At 40.4% G+C, this 20,458-nt stretch overlaps 1 protein-coding gene across 1 annotated transcript in view; it reads right to left on the reverse strand.

Annotated features, from left to right (window-relative positions):
• LOC122808576 (von Willebrand factor A domain-containing protein 5A-like) overlaps positions 1-20,458 on the reverse strand; it is a 582,047-nt gene that overhangs the window by 137,266 nt on the left and 424,323 nt on the right. Inside the window, exon 8 of the mRNA XM_044079534.1 lies at positions 15,579-15,667. Coding sequence (XP_043935469.1) covers positions 15,579-15,667 — 89 coding nt within the window. The remainder of the gene's footprint in view (positions 1-15,578; positions 15,668-20,458) is intronic.

Below are 20,458 nucleotides of genomic sequence, written 5' to 3' on the forward strand. Positions count from 1 at the left end.
TGGAATCATACACATAGGCACTGTGCAAACAGGTACATGAATGCATGGTACTGGCCAGAGCCAACTGAACACAGACACTGTCCTCCAAACACTGGGAGACAATGTGATGGCCCCCTGCCATTACTAAAGTGTACATCAGAAGGAGGACACTGTTGCAAAGAAAGGTGGTGTCCCGTGACTGTTGAACTCTCTTATTAGCCCCAAGGACAACTTTGGATCCCACGTGGAATCCCCTATGGGCATCTATGATGGCAGAGATGCAGCAGACACAGCCTTTCATAGTTACATCAACAACCTCCACAGCATTAAATGCAAGTGCTGCAAGTAACTGCACAATGCTAATACCTATCCTGAGACAACAGATATTGGCCACAGTCTTGGCAGCACATTCAGTGCCAGCTTTACCCCTCTCTCCCCCCACAAGTGAAGTGCTGAGTGAATGTGTTCTCACATGCTGTATCCCATTTCCATTCTAGGCATCTGTTTGTCACCAGGGTGTGGCCTTGCAACATAACCATAGGGTATGGCAGTGTGGTAACACATCCAACATGTCATAAGCAGGGTGAAATATGTGCACAGAAATCCCCTGTCTGTAACACAGTGATTGCATATGCCTCACAGATTATAGAGTTAAGGGTTGTACATAGGTATATGTTGATTTACATCTGTTGTGGAATGGAGAATGGTACATGTTGTGGTTTGGACACACCTCCAATTGCTAATAACCACAGTCAGAGAGGATATTCATCAACCAAATACACTCAGATTACTATTCACACACACACACACACACACACACACACACACACACACACACACACACACACACACACACACACACACACACACACATTTTCCAGTACTGAGGGCTATAGGTTTATTGATTCATAGGTGTGTAGTAGGTGAATGGGCCTAAAGGCTGTCCAAGGCTAGCCAAGGGAATACCCTGGCATCAGGCCACATGAAAATAGTCCCTAGTGTGGCTCAGGTGTATAGTCACTGGAGTGGTCCCCTGGGGTGGGTATTGCATTCCCCATCCACTCATCCAGATTTCTTTTGTGGGTGGCCAGTGATGTGCACTGCTTCACATGTATGTGATTTATATTTCATAACATGGACACTGGCTGGGTTGTGCACATGTCCCACATGCATGTTCTTTGAAGTGTGGAAGTGTGCTTAAGGTCTCCTGGGCATTTTCTGTGGGCAGATTGGTGTCTTCAGAAATAGCATTCCTGACCTTGTTTCTTGAGCCTTGGCTATGTAACTGAGGTAGTGATTGCACCTACATAGACAGTATGATATGGAGATTCATTGGAGTTATTGGTGTCTGCCCATACAGGGCATGTGTATAAGTCATGGTATTCCCTATGGGATACATTTGCAGACTCTACAGTTGTTGCAGGTGTTCAGTGGAGAATATGGCAAAAGGGCCACTGTACACATTGCCTGGTCTACTGAGTTGATGGAACAGGGTGCCATGTCCTTTTACTTGCTGGATAACACACAGTCAGGAGATGTAACACATCAAAGTACTTTCTGATGTCAGTGACACTGTTGTGGTTGACAAGCATGTAAATCCACTGCAGTCACACTGTAGGTAGAATCTGTAAGGCAATTTGCAGGAGAGCTATTGATACAGTGGTTTCTGCCTAGCCAAGCATGCTTGTGTATGATCCATGGGTGGAGAGTGGTCTCTCAGTATTATAAGGGTTGCCTATATTGTTCAATAATCCATACTGTCACATAGTCATTGCACATGGCACTAGATATTTACGGCTGTGAATTGTCTACACCAACCTCTACAGTGTTTGACAACTGTTGGCTTTGTAATGTGGACATTGGAAGATATACTAGGTCCTCAATATAATAATGAGGCAAAAACCCACCCCGCAATTGATCCTGTTATTACACAATCACACCAGCACCCACAGAGGATACTGATGACAGACACACAGCCACACACTTGTCAGTACTCAGTTTTGCACCCCTACCTAGCTATGTATTGCTACTACAGTGTTACATATTTATCGCACATGCCACAAAGCTTATATGTTGAAAAGCTGTCCAGAGGTATCTTTGAAGGTGAGTGACATCAGCAGAAGTGCTAAAGAAGGGGGTAAGGGAAGTGTAGTAAGTAGGAATGACCACAAAATCAGGTGTCAACAAAGACACACACACACACTTTCACACAAACATTTTCACAGTTGCCAGGACCAGGATAAGAACTTCTACCTAACTAGTTTGCTGCACTATAGTTTTATGCAGTTATCATAAGCGCCATGGAGTTTGTATGTTGAAGAATTGCCCAAAAGTATCTTTGAAGGTGAGTGACATCAGAAGCAGTGCTAAAGGAGAGGTAGGGGAAGTGTAGCAAGTTTGAATGATCAGAAAATCAGGTGTTAACAAAGACACACACACTCCCTCACACAAACATTTTCACAGTTGCCAGGACCAGGATTAGAACTCCTACCCAAATAGTTTGCTACACTATAGTATTACACAGTTATTGCAAGCACCACAAATAGGGCTGACAGTTGGCCAAAGGGTTATTTCAAGGTGAATGACATCAGCAGGAGTGCTAAAGTAGGGCAATGGGTGGTGTAGTGAGTGTAAATGGCCTCAAAAATCATTAATCTCAAAAAAGACACACACACAGTTTAACAGTTTTTAGGTCCAGGACTAGAACTCCTACCTAATGAGTTTGCTACACTACAGTATTATGCAGTTATCGTGAGTGCCATGGAGTTTATGTGGCTGAGAGTTGGCCAAAGGGTTATTTCAAGGTGACTGACATCAGCAGGCATGCTAAAGTAGGACAATGGGAGGTGTAGTGAGTGTGAAAGGCCTCAAAATCATTCATCTCCAAACCCACATACTTTAACAGTTGCTATATCTGGGATTAGAACTCCTACCTAACTAGTTTGCTACACTACAGTATTATACAGGTATCACGACTGCCACGGAACTTATATGGCTGAGATTTGGCCAAAGGGTTATTTCAAGTTAACTGACATCAGCTGGAGTGCTAAAGTAGGGCAATGGGAGGTGTAGTGAGTGTGAATGGCCTCAAAATCATTCATTTCCAAACACACACAGACACACACACACACACACACACACACACACACATACGGTTTCACAGTTGCCAGGTATGGGATTAGAATTCCTACCTAACTAGTTTGCTACACTACAGTATTACACAGTTATTGCAAGTGTCACAAAGCTTATAGGGTTGAGATTTGCCCAAAGGGTTATTTCAAGGTGACTGACATCAGCAGGAGTGCTAACATAGGGCAATGGGAAGTGCAGTGTGTGTGAATGGGCCATAAATCATTCCTCTGGAAATGCACACACACACACACACACACACACACACACACACACACACACACACACACACACACACACACACACACACACACACTCACTCACTCACACACAACTTTACATTTGACAGGACTGAGTTTACAAATGCTACATGAATACTTATTTGTACTATAGTGTTACACAGTTATCACAAGCACCGCAGACACTATAGGGCTGAAGGCTACCAAAAGGAATGTTTATAGTGATTGACATCAGCACATAATGTGATATAGGCCAATGGGATGTGTAGTGTGTGGGACAGGCCTCATAATGGAATTCTCTGTCACTGTCTGCCTCTTTCTTTCCCATGTCTCTGTGTGTGTATGTTTGACATATTATAGTATGCTGGCCTTAGATATGTGTGCATATTCCTATCCAATGTGTGTGTGAAGCATAAATGGTGTACAATTTGGTGTGTGTGCACAGACATCTGCAAATTACAGATATGTATAGTCCACTGTGTTGTCAAACATGGGCTTCATTTCTCTAAGTGTAGGAGCATGCCCAGTATGACCTTCTGTATTGAGTGTGTGAATCCATTCCAGATAGGGTTGTACTCCAGTCCAGGGTTTGGTGTTCTACACCTACAGCTAGCAACCTGTTTCTGCAGGATATCTGTAGATAGGTTGACAATATGGAGTCACAATGGGCAAAAGATAGGGGGATACTGTAACTATTGCAGTCTGTGCTGCTTTTGTTACATGGTTGGTGTTAGCAGAAATATTCATACATATGTACTGTTTTACGCTGTGATGTATTATGTCATCACCTACTGACAGATATACTTATTTGCTTAAAGTTATTTACCGGGAAAATACAAGGTGAATGAAGCTGAGTCCAGTATTGTGGTCCGCAGCCTACACATTCTTGCACACTCCTGCTATTCTAGAGGGGTAGCTACAGACACCTGCTGATGGGTTTGTGTAAATGACCCAGCACCTTGGTAGAATGGTGGCTGAGGATCTCCTTCTTGTACATATATTGACTTAACAGAATGGCCATATCTTGCTGTGGCCATACCGCTCAGCTGTACAGATTCACCCAAGTTATCCAGAGGCAGGACTCATATCTGGTCAGTTCCCCTTCACATTGTGGTTTATGAGCAGGTTTGTAGCCACCCATTAATAGGTTTGCAGGCAGAGGTAGTATGGGCACACATCAGAGTTTTAGACTTCACACACTCCACGACATCCATGCTTCTATACCCCCCTCTATTATTTTATCCTCTTCTTAACATTATGCGAACGATATCTGAGAAGTAGCCCTATAGTTGGCCCTTCATCCCAGCAGTATTTATGGAATGGTCCACAGTTCTTGCAGTAGGACATGGGGGGTATGCTACTGGGATTTGTCAACATGGCCTTGCATTTGTGTTCTGTTGACTGTGTTAGGTTGTTAGTTATGACCCCATGAGATACCATACATTCGCACTACGTGTGAGGCACAGGCCTTTGATAGAGGACTGTAGGCCATTTGGTAGTGATCTGGGCCATCTGTAGCAGGCTAGTGCATTCTGTCACTCATACATTCCCAGGCTGCAAGCCAGTGGATTCCCCAGGCTGCAAGCCAGTGGATTCCCCTGGGGTGACAGGGTAAGTGTGCGAGGTGTTACTGGCAATACTTCCTGTCCATATTGACCCATTGGTCTGGATGCAGGCAGGGTGCCGCTTACAGCTAGGGACACACCTGTATAGAACACCTCTTCAGCATGCTGCATTCTGTGGGCATTCCCATACAGAAGTGGGGTCATACTGTACTCATTCCCAACAGCAAAGATATGACCTGTGATAAACCTGTGGCTAATGTTGGGGTGAGGTGAGTGCAAGTGTGATATGGAAGCTACTGGCAGCTGACTCACAGATATACCTGTGACATTCCCCTTATGTTGCCTTGTGCCTGGACATAGGCAGTCTCTCATTACTTTATAACTGTGCCTTTTGTGGTCTGTCAGTGATAGGCCAGATTACACCAGTATTCCATACTACACGGACAACTAATGTGCTGCTAACCTGTATGCAGAATTCCAAAGTTGTGTGTAGTTGACAGTTACATTATATGCACTCTGTCTAGGGTACTTCTACCTGTGTACTGTGTGTATGTACGGGCCCACATTCATGGCATGTCCATCTTGTAGACGGTGACAGATATTGGCATCTGGACAGTGAGTATGGATGACTGCTGACATGGGTATCACTGAGAAGCATTGTGGTTGGCACTGCAGTTGTCGGATCATGGCCCTGTCAACCATAGTACTGCCAGTGCAGGCCACTGAGACACAACCCTCCAGGCCTACATGCTGACCACTTCTAGACAATATTGAACACACAACAATTTACCACACAGATCCCTGCATATTGTGCACATGCAACAATTTATCCTGTAGATTGGGGCAGCTCAGGCAATCTGTGCTCCACTGATAATACTCCTCACACTTACTTGTTACTGCATTTCTACATAGGATTGTGGGGGGGGGGGCACTCCTGACAAATTTAAACATTTGCTATGACTGTACTGGTATTTCAGGTACTCTGTTGGCTTCCATTTCATATTGTAGTCTGACCTATCATGCAGACTGGAGGCATATCAGTAGAGTACACATCTTAGGTTTTATTGACCTACATTTCAGTTTCAGACTTCTTACCCTTCAGAACTAACATACAACTGCCAGACCTGTTGTAGTCTGTCTGTATAGGTCTGGAGGGGGGCTTTTCTCCATTGCCATCATTTGGAGGCCTTAGCCCAGAATTTCTTTATGGTCATGTACACCCATCCTGCTGGCTGAGGCTGGTGGTGGGCATGTGAACCTCACTGACATGCATATGTGTGTCCTACGGACATTCACAGTTATTTGGGCCACCACATATACTCTGGTAAGATTTGTCACCTTGTCTAGTACTGCCTAGTATGTTGACACCAATATTTGTTATGGATTTCATGCTGCCCATATAGGTGTCTGCTATGTGCTGCTATCCCATTCGGCCACCTGATTCCCTTGCATGCTTGCATCCATACCATAGATACAGCTATCAGAACATACTACTCCATTCAGTAATCGCTAGGAAGAGTGACTTACTGTGTGGCTGGGCCAGTATTGAGGATGGTGCTGGAGGGCTGTCTATGTTGGATGCACACAGTACACTCCTTATACATGGTAAAGCACAGGTAGTTTCATGTTTGGCATACATTTTAGTGTATGTGCAAGTCAGAGAGCGGTATCAGTCCCTGGGCCCCTACAGCAGTGGCGGCTGGTGACTTCAAATCAAAGTGGGGCTGCAGGAGACAGCTGAATGGGTGGGGCCAAGGGGAAGGGGTGTGACCAACTAGAAAGGGGAGGAGCTATGCTCAAAACCACACAAACTAACTTTAATTAAATACGCTGCCCTGGGTGGCAAACCATCATTATGAGAGTCCAATCAAGACAAAAATAAGTGTAGAAGAATAAAAAATATTTCAATGCATTGGCTGCATGACAGCTTATTTATTATCTAGATGGAAACAAAAGGTTGTGAGGCATGAACAAATAAATTACTTTTTAAATACATTACTGGAATGCCAGTCAAAATCAAGTATAAGAAAAACCAGAAGCACTCAACTCAAACCACTTCTCCTTGCACTGCAGTTCTAATTATAATTTATATTCAGCTTTATTAAAGTACCAAGTAACATGCTGAAAGTAGAAATCTGTGATGCCCCCACTTGTAAAAATGTTTCTTATCCAAAAAAGACCTGCTGCCTGACCTCTATCTACTTGTTTCATGGGGAAAACATGATCAAAGTAAAAAATGAAAAGAAAACAAGAAACAAGCTCAAGATACATTGCTTAAAGGATTACTGCACATATTATGGACCACACATGATTGGCATTCTGTTTAGTTTACGGGTAAAGTCTGTAGAGATGACTGGAAGTCTTCAACAACTGTAATGAGCTTTTTAAAATAATGGAATCCTGTCCTTTAATACCAAAGGCTTATACATTATCTAGTCAACTATTTTCTGCATGGCAACAACAGAAAGGCTTTCAATGTTGGCAATTTTATTTTATTTATTTAACATTTGTTGACCGGGAATGTCCGACTAGGTTCCATAGAGCCTGTTTTCAGTGGAGGCCCGGGGAGAAATGCTCCAGATGCATGTCTTTGGAATGTGGGAGGAAACCGGAGTACCCGGAGGAAACCCACGCGAACACAGGGAGAACATGCAAACTCCACACAGAAGGCACCCCAGCCAAGAATCGAACCGGAGAACCTCTTGCTATGAGGTGACAATGTTAACCACTGCACCACTGTGCCACCCAATTCTTTAACAGTATGCTTATTAAAGCTTATTTGCATCTTACGATCTCAGACAAGCTTACCTTATGGTCATTAAAGCATTGCTACTTAAACACAGAGCAACAGACACTTTGAGTAATAAGCATAAATCTGAGTAATAAGCATAAAAACAGAACAAAAATATGATAGAAACCAGACCGTTCTGCAAAATCAAGGACAGATGAAAAGCTACTGTAGTACTTGTGTCTACCATGGATGGGGGGGGGGACACACTGCATAATTACTCCTTGCCTTGCTTGGACACATCCAGAGTCACTACATGAGGGAGTGGGGTGCAACAAGTATGTCACAATTTGAAATGTCTCTGGCTGACTGTGATGGCCCTGACACGTTTGTCATACCTCTCAACCTCAGAGCAAGAAATCTGGACAAAGCCATACACAGAAGTGGGCAAAGGCCCAAAAATAAGGAACATTTTTAAATATTGCTCTAATAAACTTGGAAAGATAATAGAATAAGTCTTGCATTAGTATGAATTTTCTTAAGGGTATAAAATCTGAAACTCAAATGTCTGTCATTTTCTAACTTCAGTCTTTAGTGATTTGCCACTAATTTGCCAAAAAACACAATTTTATGAAAAATGGACCAAAAATGTGATGCAAAAATATAAAATAGCCACACAATACAGCTGTGAACCTGTCAAAAAAGGGAAACTTTAATATTAGTACTGCTAACTTGAGCAGCTGACAAAATAAAATAATCTACATGCATTTCAAGTAATCTATAACTTTGATTATTACAGTTATTTCTTAATTGTAAACCCTCCATGTTTTCTTCCAAAATTGCTATTTTGTGGAGGGATTATTAGGGGGAAAAGCAACATTTTGAGCCAAAATCGGGGACAGTTGAGAGGTTGGCTATGCCTAATTCTATAAAGCAATTTATTTCCATGTACCTCTCAATCTGTTAATGCAGTAAATCTGAACAAGGCCAAATATATTGGGGAACATATAAGCAGTACTAAAAATTGCTCTTGTATAAATTGAGACAATTGTTAGAACAGCTCTTACTTTAACATGCATTTTTCTGAAGGTTATGAAGTCTGAAACTCAGTGTATCATTATTCAGTGACTTAATTCCTAAATGATTTGCCAGAAAACTACAAATTTTATGAACAAACCAAAAATAAGAAGCAAAAATCTATTAATTCTTTGAAAATCTGGACAGTTGGGAGGTATAGTTCAGCTGGGCCTGTCTGAGTTTGCTGCCCTTCCCCCCTGACAAAATCATGGTTGAATGGAGCCTCTGCAGCCATTCCAATGAACCATTACTTGGCTATTTCACTCCATTTACCATAAACACTAATGTGCATACTGCTTTACTTCTATGATGAGTTGGACTTCATTTGAAAGTTTTATTTTGTATTTTACAGCACAAACACTAAGATATCTGCTAAACAAACTTGGCATTAAAACTTCTCTGCCCTTAAAACTCACATTCATTGAAACAACATTAAAACCCACATTCAAAGAAAATACATTTTACCCATGGCAGATAAAAATTAATTCTGGGCTGTTTTCAAATCATAGGCCCCTTGCATATGAAACATACATGTGCTCTTTGATACACCTTCCTATTGCTTTGAACATTTTTCCAGTAAACAATTAAACAAAACTGCCCAATTCAGAACATTTCCATCATAAAAGTCTACTCAAACTTATACAGTCCACTATTATCAGTAAATATGCACAATTCTACAGTCCACCATTATCAGTAAATATGCACAATCTCTGAAGTAGAAAAAGAGTCATCTAAATAATTCCACGTTAAATAAATCTGTAATGAAGAGGTTGCTGCTAGCAATCACCTTTATATTTCATGGCTTCATCGAAAAATAAAGTGTCTGATGCCCCATAGGAATAAATTGCCTAAATTACATTAAAAATAAGCTAGTAATATTGCAATAGGAAATGGATAGCAAACTCATAACAGGTTCATAGTTAGTATCTTAACTTTCAGTACGGCAGCATTCACCCCTTATGGGAGTAGAACCAACAACCTACTGCATCAAAAGCAAGTACACAACCTGTTGTGCTATTAGCAATGTGAATCGACTTAGCATAATCAGCACTAAACTTCTCTTCCCCTGCAGCTCTCAGCTCCTTGTAAAATCTATGCAATACTCAACTGCATCTCAACTTCGCAGCACAAGAAGTCTGGAAAAAGCCAAATTTATTGGGGTGGGTCAAAAGGGCAAAAACCAGGGACACATTAAACATTGCTTGTATAATCTTGGAAAGCTGCTAGAATAAAATGCTGTGTTACCACCATACATTTTACTGCCAAGGTTCCTGTGCAAAAGAGTCAGAACAACATACCACTATGCCAAATCACCTGCTTTCTGAAAGAAAAATGCTGTGTTACTACCGTACATTTTACTGGCAAGGTCCCTGTGCAAAACAGTCAAGAGCAACATACCACTACACCAAATCAGCTGCTTTGTGAAAGAGAGGAAGACTGAAACTTAAATGGCTATCATTTAATGAATTCAGTTCTTACCATAGCTGTCAACCTCTTAGCACAAAACACCTGGACAAACCCAGTAATGAGGGAATACAGCCCTCAAACATATTCAGTGAATTCAGTTCGTGCCATAGCTGTCAACCTTAGCACAAAAAACCTAGACCAAGCCAATAACAGGGTATTACAGTCCCAAAAATAAGGACAAATTTCAAATAGTCATCTTATAAACTTAAAAAATTGCTATAATAAAAGGTTGTGTTACTATATATTTATTGCTAGAATAAAAAGTTGTTTTACTATGTATTTTCTGAAGAATATGAAGTCTGAAATTCAAATGCCTGTCAATTTTACTTCGGACGGAACAAAAACAATTTTCAGCAGAGGCCAAGGGAGAAATACTGTAGACACATGTCTTTGTAAAATGGCAGGACACCAGAGCAAATCCACACAAACACAGGGATAAGATGCAGACTCCACACAGAAGGCACCCCAGCCAAGAATCAAACCAGAAAAACCTATAGCTGTGCGGCAACAATACTGCCACTGCACCATCAAATATGTAAGGAAGTAAATATTCAGAAACCTGAAGTCTGAAATTCAAATGCCTGTCAATTTGTTAATCAGGACAGTCTGACTTGGAACAAAAAAAAAACAATTCTCAGCAGAGGCCCAGGAAGAAATAATGCAGACATGTCTTTGTAACATGGGAGGACACAAAAGCAAACTCACACAAACACAGGGAGAAGATACAGACCCCCCCCTGCAAAGAAGGCACCCCAGCCAAGAATTAAACCCAAGAACCTGCAACTGTGAGGCAATAATGCTACCACTGCACCATCAACTTTCAAGCATTGCAATATTTAAAAACCACAGATATTATGAGGAATAGATCAGATGAAATATGAGGCAAAAATCTGCAATTTTTTTTTACAAATGGTGGTGGGTAGGGAAGTCAGGTCTTTAACACCTGCATACAAGGTACAGGGTTCAAGCCTGAGGTATCCCCTACCACACCACCATGAGTCTAACCACCAGTATATATTGCAACTGGGGACACACAGACACACACAGACACACACAGACACACACACACACACACACACACACACACACACACACACACACACACACACACACACACAAAACCAAATCCCTCCAGCGACCAACGCACACACACCAAATCCCTCCAGCAACCAACACACACACACACCAAATCCCTCCAGCAACCAACACACACACACCAAATCCCTCCAGAGACCAACACACACACACACCAAATCCCTCCAGCGACCAACACACACGCACCAAATCCCTCCAGTGACCGACAGCAAATCCCTCCAGCGATCGACAGCAAATCCCTCCAGCGACCGACAGCAAATCCCTCCAGCGACTGACAGCAAATCCTTCTAGCGACCGACAGCAAATCCCTCCAGCGACCAACAGCAAATCTCCAGCGACCGACAGCAAATCTCCAGTGACCGACAGCAAACAGCAAATCTCCAGCGACCGACCACAAACAGCAAATCTCCAGTGACTGACCACAAACAGCCAAACAGCAAATCTCCAGCGACCGACCACAAACAGCCAAACAGCAAATCTCCAGCGACCGACCACAAACAGCCAAACAGAAAATCTCCAGCGACCGACCACAAACAGCAAATCTCCAGCGACTGACCACAAACAGCAAATCCCTCCAGATTCACTTACCTGATGATGTATCATGTCTGACCAAAATCCACCTGCGACATTGTGCCAGCCAGCGACCAAACCCTGCTACACCTACTTCCTGACTGAGCCCGTGCAATGAGCATCCCACGAGAGCAGCTCACCTCTTAGTCCTGATTGGATGTAATCCTACGAGAGCAGCTCACCTCTTAGTCCTGATTGGATTTGCCTGCAGCCAATGCAGTCCAGACCTCCTCTTCTGTGCAGTCATTCCCACATCGATTCCTGGGTGCATTTGCAGCAAAAATTGCTGGGTACCTGTGTTTCTTTATCCGGACTGCAGTCTGGACTCGTGTGTTTTTTTTTTGTTTTTTAGTTTAACAGATTTTTTTTTCTTTCTTTTCTAGGTGGGAGGGCTGCAGTCCGTTAGTCCAATACCACAAGCCACCCCTGCCCTACAGTGTCATTGTGTGTGCTATGCGTTGCCTCTTTGCCAAGGCATACTGTGCACTCTTACATCTGCCTACAGGGGCAGGCTCAGGACATTCCTCCTCCAAGTCCCACTGTGCCTGTTGTGGCCTTGGTAATGGTGGGGGGGTGGCTCCTCCCCATGTTGTTCCTGCTGCAGCTGTTTTCACAGGATCATATTGTGTAGCATGGCACATACTATGAACATTTGTCCACATGCAGCTGAAGAGTATTGCAAGGTTCCACTGGATATGTCAAGGCAGCGGAACCATGACTTGAGCATCCCAAACACATACTCTACACTGATCCTGGTTTGTGTGTTTGCCTCATTATGGTGTTCTTGTTCAGGTGTGTGTGTGCACTCCTGATGGGGGTCATCAGCCACAGCTCCAATACATAGCCTGCATGCTCAGTAGATAGCCATCTAGGATGTCCCCACTGGCAAACACCTGATACAGCTGTGAGCAATGCCAGATGTGGTAGTTGTTATAGCTTCCAGGGCTGCCAGCACCCATATTCATGATAATGCCCTAGGTATCGCACACGACCTGGCAGTTGATGGAGGGGAAGCCCTTGCAGTTTATTTAGACCCTACCCCACTTATCGGGTGCTGCTTTGATGTGGACGTGCATGCAGTCAATAGCAACAACTACCTCAGGGTATTCTGCTATACAGTGTAAAAGATGCTTACTTTTTGTCAACGCCTCATGGGTGGTGGGGAAATAAATGTGCTCATTGGCATGTGGTGTCATGGCATCCAGGAACTGGTGGAGTACCTTGGATGCTAATGCCTGTGAGACCCCCATGATATCCCCAGTTGATCTTTGGAAGGTACCTGTGGCTATTATTCTTAAACCTAGACATACCTTGGTATCCATTGGGATGGGTTCCGCTCTGTTAGTTCTGTGTGTGAGGCGTGGCTGGCACAGCTCACCAATTTGCTGTAGAATGTCCCTGTCCACCCTATAGTGCTCCACTGTCTCTAGCTCATGTAGGCCCTGGTAGGTTACCCTGGGTCTGTACACTCTTCTCCTCCTCCTCACTCAGAGTCGGTTGTCAGCATTCTCTTCCTCACTACCCTCAGTCTCTGGCACACATTGATGGAGTAAAGCAGCAGCAGCCTCTAACATTTTTAGTTTTGCCAGTTGAAAATCCCCCGTCTGTGTATACCAGTGGTGTAGAGTTTGTGGAAAAAGCCAGTCTGTAGGGTGTTTGCATGGTTTATAGTAGTGTGCTGGGCTGCTGCATGTGTATTTGGCTGATTCTGATACATTCCACTGCCAGCTATGCTAGTTCTCCTGGACTGCCTTCCTCCTGCTATTTCTCCTACATCCAGTCTGCAAGGTGTTTGCATGGTTTATAGTAGTGTGCTGGGCTGCTGCATGTGTATGTGGCTGATTCTGATACATTCCACCTGCCAGATATGCTAGTTTTCCTGGGTTGCCTTCCTCCTGCTGTTTCCCCTACATACAGTCTGCAAGGTGTTTGCATGGTTTATAGTAGTGTGCTGGGCTGCTACATGTGTATCTGGCTGATTCGGATACATTCCACCTGCCAGCCATGCTAGCTCTCTTGGACTGCCTTCCTCCTGCTGTTTTCCCTACATCTAGTCTGCAAGGTATTTGCATGGTTTATAGTAGTGTGCTGGGCTGCTGCATGTGTATTTGGCTGAGTCTGATGCATTCCACCTGCCAGCTATGCTAGTTCTCCTGGATTGCCTTCCTACTGCTGTTTCCTCTTCCCATTTCCTCCCCGTTTAAGCCCCAAGGTGGACCACACATACCCAGTGCTCAGATGTGAACAGTGCTGCTATTTCCTGTTTTTTTTTTTTGTTTTTGTTTAAAGCCTGGTGTGCAGTACACACACCCGTTTAAGCAAGGAAAACAGTGCTCAACAATGTGAGACACACCCTTTTCCCTAGCTGTGCTTAGCTATGGGAAAACATGGGCCACAAAGCTCCAATAAGCTTACAGCATGCACAATACACCCCCTTATGAGGTCATCCACCTCTTCTACTTATACAATAGTGTTGCTGCACCTAGACAGTTGGGTGCAAGCTAACACTGAGAGGAAATCTGTGATTTAGTATCAGTCCCCTCATTTGCATAAACCAGAATGCTAATTCATAGCTACCGCACTCACATTGAGCCTTCCCCCTTAGCAACCACTATTCCCTGGTATTGCTGTCTTATGCATGCCATTGACTATTATGGCAAAATACAGATCTGGGTATAAAAGCTTATCCCCCCCCTTTTTTTATTTTCATGACGATCCCATTTGCGCACCTCTGCCCTACACTTAAATAGCCGAGATGGGCTAAAAAAAAATAAAACTTATTTTTTATAAAATTTCAGCTATTTTTCATGCCAATGGCCATATATTTGGCCATTGGCATGCATACTACATAGAATACATGCTTTCTTTTGAGCTGTCATGCCTCCATTTTGTAATTTGCAGAAATGCATTCTGTTAGTAACCAAATACATTTCTGCAGGTTACACTATTCCTGCACAGACACCTGCCTGCTTCCTGGATCCCTAATTCACCTCATTTGCATGTTTTTTACCTGCAAATGAGGTAATTAGCATAAGGCAGTGGTGTCCATGTGGGAATAGTGTAGACACGCTCGTTCACATCTCAGGGGCTTGATCCTGGATCGCTCATCGGCCAAATTGCATGCAGCAGCTCTAGCACTATTAAGGCACTCCGTACAGAGCTTGATGAATCCTGGGGTATGATTTCATTATGATTTTCTTGTGCTTCTGTATATACGCAAAGTTACATTAAAATACATTCAGTTATTGTAATTAAAATATATTCCTTTATTGTAATTTTTACAGGATGAAATCTGGGAATAAAAGCCGTGCTTTTAAAATGTAACTTTTGGTCATTATCATAATATCATTATGATTTTCTAGTGCTTCTGCATATATGCAAAATTAAAATAGATTCCAAGTATAGAACAAATGAACTGTGCTGACCGTATTATAAGTAGGAAATATGAAGAGAAATACAAGGTTTAGTGAATGACTCATCTGGCCCAGAAAGTCTGATTAGATGAAACTCTCATGCTTTTTCAATAAACAGAAAGTCTTAATTTAGGGATTTGCCAGTGTTTTTTTTCTGAGAAAACTGGTATTTCAGCATGCCTGAACATGGATAATTCTTCTAATTTCCTATCAGCTTTCCCTGCCTGAAACTGCTCCATAAATGCAATTTAAATATTACAAGTCATCATATAAATAGAAAAGATGCATTAAGAAAAGTTTTAATTGCTATACTTACCGAAATAATGACTCAAATGTATCACCAAATCCATAAATATTGAAGAAACATCCCTCTCTCAGACTTTTAAGAAGCAAGACTAGTGTTTCCTAGGAAAAGAAAGCATAGCTTATTAAAATTGTAATACAGCCCTGAAAAACAACACAGAAATGATCTCAGAAGTTATTGAAAAGCACAAGTAATATCATATACTACTCATCACAAACCACAATTTTAAGCAGTAATTTTTCTTATTGTGTTAGCCTTTTATTGATACATTTATGTGTTTTCAGTTTGATTTAGGTATAAGATTTTACATTGGCTGTTTGGTAGTATGTAATATTGGTTCTTGTATATTTAGTTAGTTTATTACCACTCTAGTGCAGTGAATGGGAAAGATTGCCTTGTTTTAATTTTTATATTGTATTTTTTTATTTTTATGGTTATATTTCATTTATATGTTGCTGTTTCCTTGGGGCACATTTTTGTGGCTATTTTACATATAATTTGATCTTCTTTATTGCATATACATGGGAAATTAACTATTTCAGTTTCATATTCAGCATTACTGATGTGCTAAATAAAATGAAAGTCTGTTTAAAGCACTGTGACCAAAGCATATAAGAATAAATAAAACAAAATAATTACACAAAATTGATGAATTATTTGAGCAAATGTACTTTGAGTAGAAATCAAACATCTAAGAATACAGAAAAAGAATTGGTAAAATATATTTTATTTATAGCAAAACTAAATGTGAGTAATTCAAAGTCTATGTCAGACAAACAGTTATAATCAGACACAAATCAGAATAAAATTAATTCCTTGTTGGATAAGTAAGACAAATTATAAAAGCATTTAGCCACATATAAAGGCAAACCAAGACCACTAAGAAAAAAACAAAAATACAGTGTAAATCCAAGAGAAGAAAATTCAACAGACAATTCTGCACTGAGAGTAAATTCAACAGGATGACACACATATATTGCTTAAAATTGCTGCACAACCATCCCAAATTCTGAAGCAGCAGTTCTTACCGGATGTTGAAAAACACCAAGATGTCAAAAGGATCAGAAGTTTGCAAAAGATTGTGAACACAACAATAAATACTAATCCCTGCAGTCTTAAAACACAGTAGCAGCACACATCAAGAATGAGAAGCAGCAGTCACAGATGTCAAGAATCATCAAAGTTTACTGAGATTGCTGGATTCATTATCACAACAGTCATAATTACTTAAAAAGTGATTCCAAAAGCAGAACACTGATGTCAAAATGAGCGAGGGGGATTCAGAGTTATAGCTTAACAACCTTTGTAGTCTTAAAACATTTTAAAAACAATTCTGGTCACTAGTCAACAAGATTCTCAAGATTCATGCGCTAAAATCAAGTCATACATCTGACTAAAATCAGTACACATCTGCCATCTTCATACAAATTAAACAGAAAAAAAAATGCATATGGAGTAGTAATTTGATAAAATGAAAACTGAAGTATCAGGATGCTGTCATCATTAATTATTGTAGAAGTTTTAACTAGGAAGCATGTGGGGGGATAATGGAAATTTAATGACCCTGTGTTAAACATGATTTGTTGAAAAAGTTTGTAAATAATACAAAATCTGCATGGTGATTTTTATGAAAATAAATTTGTAGTGGAGGTTTAAGATTTATAATCAAGATTTGCTAGCGTTGTTACAGAAAATGATCAAAATAAGCTAAACTGGCTGAAGCTTGATAGGTATGAAGAGGGAGTAAAATGAAACATTATATGACTGACATGGAAATAAAGAGAATAGTATGGTATGAAGGCAGAATGGAAACAGGGTAGCATAGATTGGTAGCTAAATATTTCTGTTGTTGAAAGTGAGAAATTTATACTTTGTGAAAAGTTGAAGACGTCATGGTGTTTTGAAGTTTTGGGAAAAGGCGGGGAGGGACAGGGGATGTGTGGCTACACAATGTTAAGACTCTATGGGGTATGTTTTTGTTTGCATCAAATATATGTTCAGCTGTAAGGGAGAATGGAATAAGGGAGTATATGTATAAATGTTCAGTGGTTGATACAGAGAGTTTTGGGAATAAGTTAGGGCAGTGATTAAAGAAACAAACAGTGAGAAAGTGACAGAATGTGGGTGATGTCAAGTATGAAGCATATATGTTTTCTTTGACCATTGCTAGAGAAAGAGCTGGTTGTGTTATTACAGTGTATAGCAGATAGTTGTGAGAGTAGGAATGGATAGTAGATATCAAACAGTCTTTTTTAAAGATGAATAAATTCATAGCTAATTATGAAACTGATGTCAAGGTAGCTTCTATTTATGGATTTGGATTTGCTAGTAAACGTTTTAAAGAGCAGAATGGCTTAGTTGATACCAGATTTATTTATGATGGACAGTCATTCAAATGAGAGGGAGGGATATTATAGATTCATTGCAGTTGATGAGAAATGTCTTTGAATAGTGTGGGGGGGGGGGTGTGTGTGCAGTTGTGTATGCTTTGTTTTGGATGAAGAGAAGACCTGCATGTGACTCATGGTTATTTGTTGAAAAATCTGAGGAGATTAAAGAAGAAAGGTTTTAGCAACTGGATTAAAGATGTATATGCAGTTATGAGGATAGAGGAAGGCTGCTATTTCAGGTATGAATAGGAGTTTTGCAATGTTACCTTCTAAACCCACTGTTGTATACGGCATAAGTAGGCATGTTTATTAGAGGTAGTTGTAAGGAATGTTAATATTCACTTATTAAAATGGATGATGGCAATGCAGCTGAAAGTGGTAGCTTATGCATAAAGTGCATGTGTATTCATGAGGGATACTAAGGATGAGGAAAAAGTTTTTGGTGGTTTGTCAATATTTAGAAAAGGAAGGAAAGATTAGAATTCATGGGAAAACAAGTAAGGGCATGTGATTTATACAACAGAGTATCTGTGTGATCGAAGAGCTAATGATAAATGGATAAAAAAGGGGGTGCTTTCTTTTGGGTTTGTAGAAAGTAATATGGGTAACTTTGTGAAGAAGTTGAAGATTAGGAAAAGACTGACTAGTAAGTGGTTAAGATTTCATAAGACATGCATCTTTGGTTAAGACATTTTTTTTCTTTTCTTACATGTAACAGTCATTGTTGCTGCAGTAAAGAAGGAAGAAAAAGTGATATATTTTGGGGTGCTAAATTTCTAATTGAAACTGAGTGTTTTCCACGCTTATTGGTTTATCAATTACCAATAGCCATTCTGACCTAAATTTCACACTGGTACAAATGTCAATATTTCTATGATTCCACATATTCTTACAAAATATTCAGGACATCAACCTTGGATGCTCAGGCTTATAAGACATAATGCATGAACTAAAAGTTATAAGAAAGAGCCGTAATAATCTTATGTTTGTCTGATGAGGTTAAAGCTCTAATTTTTGGCATAACATTCAAAATAACCTTTTCAGGAAATAATTATTGTTTTAGTTCTGATCCCATAAAAACATAATAATAATAATAATAATAATAATAATTTAAGTTCGTCATCCAGGAAAAACAAATTGTTGTTGTGAACCAAATGGCAAAATCCATGAAACTTTATATTTTCTGAAAACATTCTCTAAAACATTCTCTAAAAAGTACATTGTGACTGAAACTTATAGCATACACTTAGTTGGCTACTTTGGATATGAAACACATAACTAACTTTGCCTTCCTGTAATGAAAGCCACAGCATATGACTGAACATTTGTAATGGTAGGCAAGAATGAATCCAGTAGCAGAAAATGTCCCTATTCAGAAAATACACACACACACACACACACACACACACACACACACACACACACACACACACACCTTTCTTTATTTTTGATTTAATAACAGTTTCACACAATTATATTCCGGAAATCGGTGTCATTACTTACCATAAGGAAGTCATATATCTTCTAGAAAACAAATATAATGTAGTGTGCCATTTTCTAACTATCAAAGCTCTGTAAAAAATTGGACTACTACCAAGGTAAAAAAGTGTCATAATGCCATCCTCACTTTGAAAGTTCTTAGTAAAATGTTCAAGGAATAATACTTTGGCACTCAGGAATAATATACACCTAAGTAGTGCCACTTTACCCTCAGGGATGTCAGTTCAGCTCAGTGCTGAATTTGACCCAGTAACTTCCCACTTCATTGCAGGTAATTTATGTCACAACATATTTCCAGTCTCAAACATTTTCTAGTCAAATATATATGCACTGACTTCCAATATAATGGCAACTTGGCATACATATTCTGGACATATCATGTATTAATCTCCTTATAAAAAAGTCATACACCCACTCCAATGTAAACTGAATATAATGGATTATGCCATCCCCACTGGCAAATGTTTGTAAAATTCTGATTTTTTTACATAAGTAAAAAGGCTATAAGATGCTCCCCTTTTTATATTTATTTTTAAAATGTATATGTCAGCAATGTTCTGCCTTTAGGGATTTAAATTGCTGAATGTGACTCTACATGTCATCTACCAAGTCAGTACAGGGTTTGCATTATGGCACATTACAACTCAGTTAGATGTATGCTATACATGTACTGCATATGTCTTACTGAGTTCCCAAATCCACCACTAACAGAAACTGACTATAATACAGTGTCTCAAAGTGTCACATCCAAATACCTTAATACCATGCATTCTGCATTCAGTACCTCTCTATACAGATGTTTGGAAGTTCTCATTAAATCTTTCAGAGTAACCATACCATTCTGCCATTCAGGATTTTAATTCAAGTCAGTATTAAATCTGTCCCTACCACATTGTCCCTAACAGTAAAGGGAGTTTTGTTAATTACATATCTTCAGTGACAAGAATAATCACTCTTTCCATTTTCTGTAAAAAATATATAATTTACATCTATGAAATTAGA

This window comes from Protopterus annectens, chromosome 8.part0 (genome assembly GCF_019279795.1).
Source record: "Protopterus annectens isolate FY-2018-M chromosome 8.part0, PAN1.0, whole genome shotgun sequence".
NCBI classification, from domain to species: Eukaryota; Metazoa; Chordata; order Ceratodontiformes; family Protopteridae; genus Protopterus; species Protopterus annectens.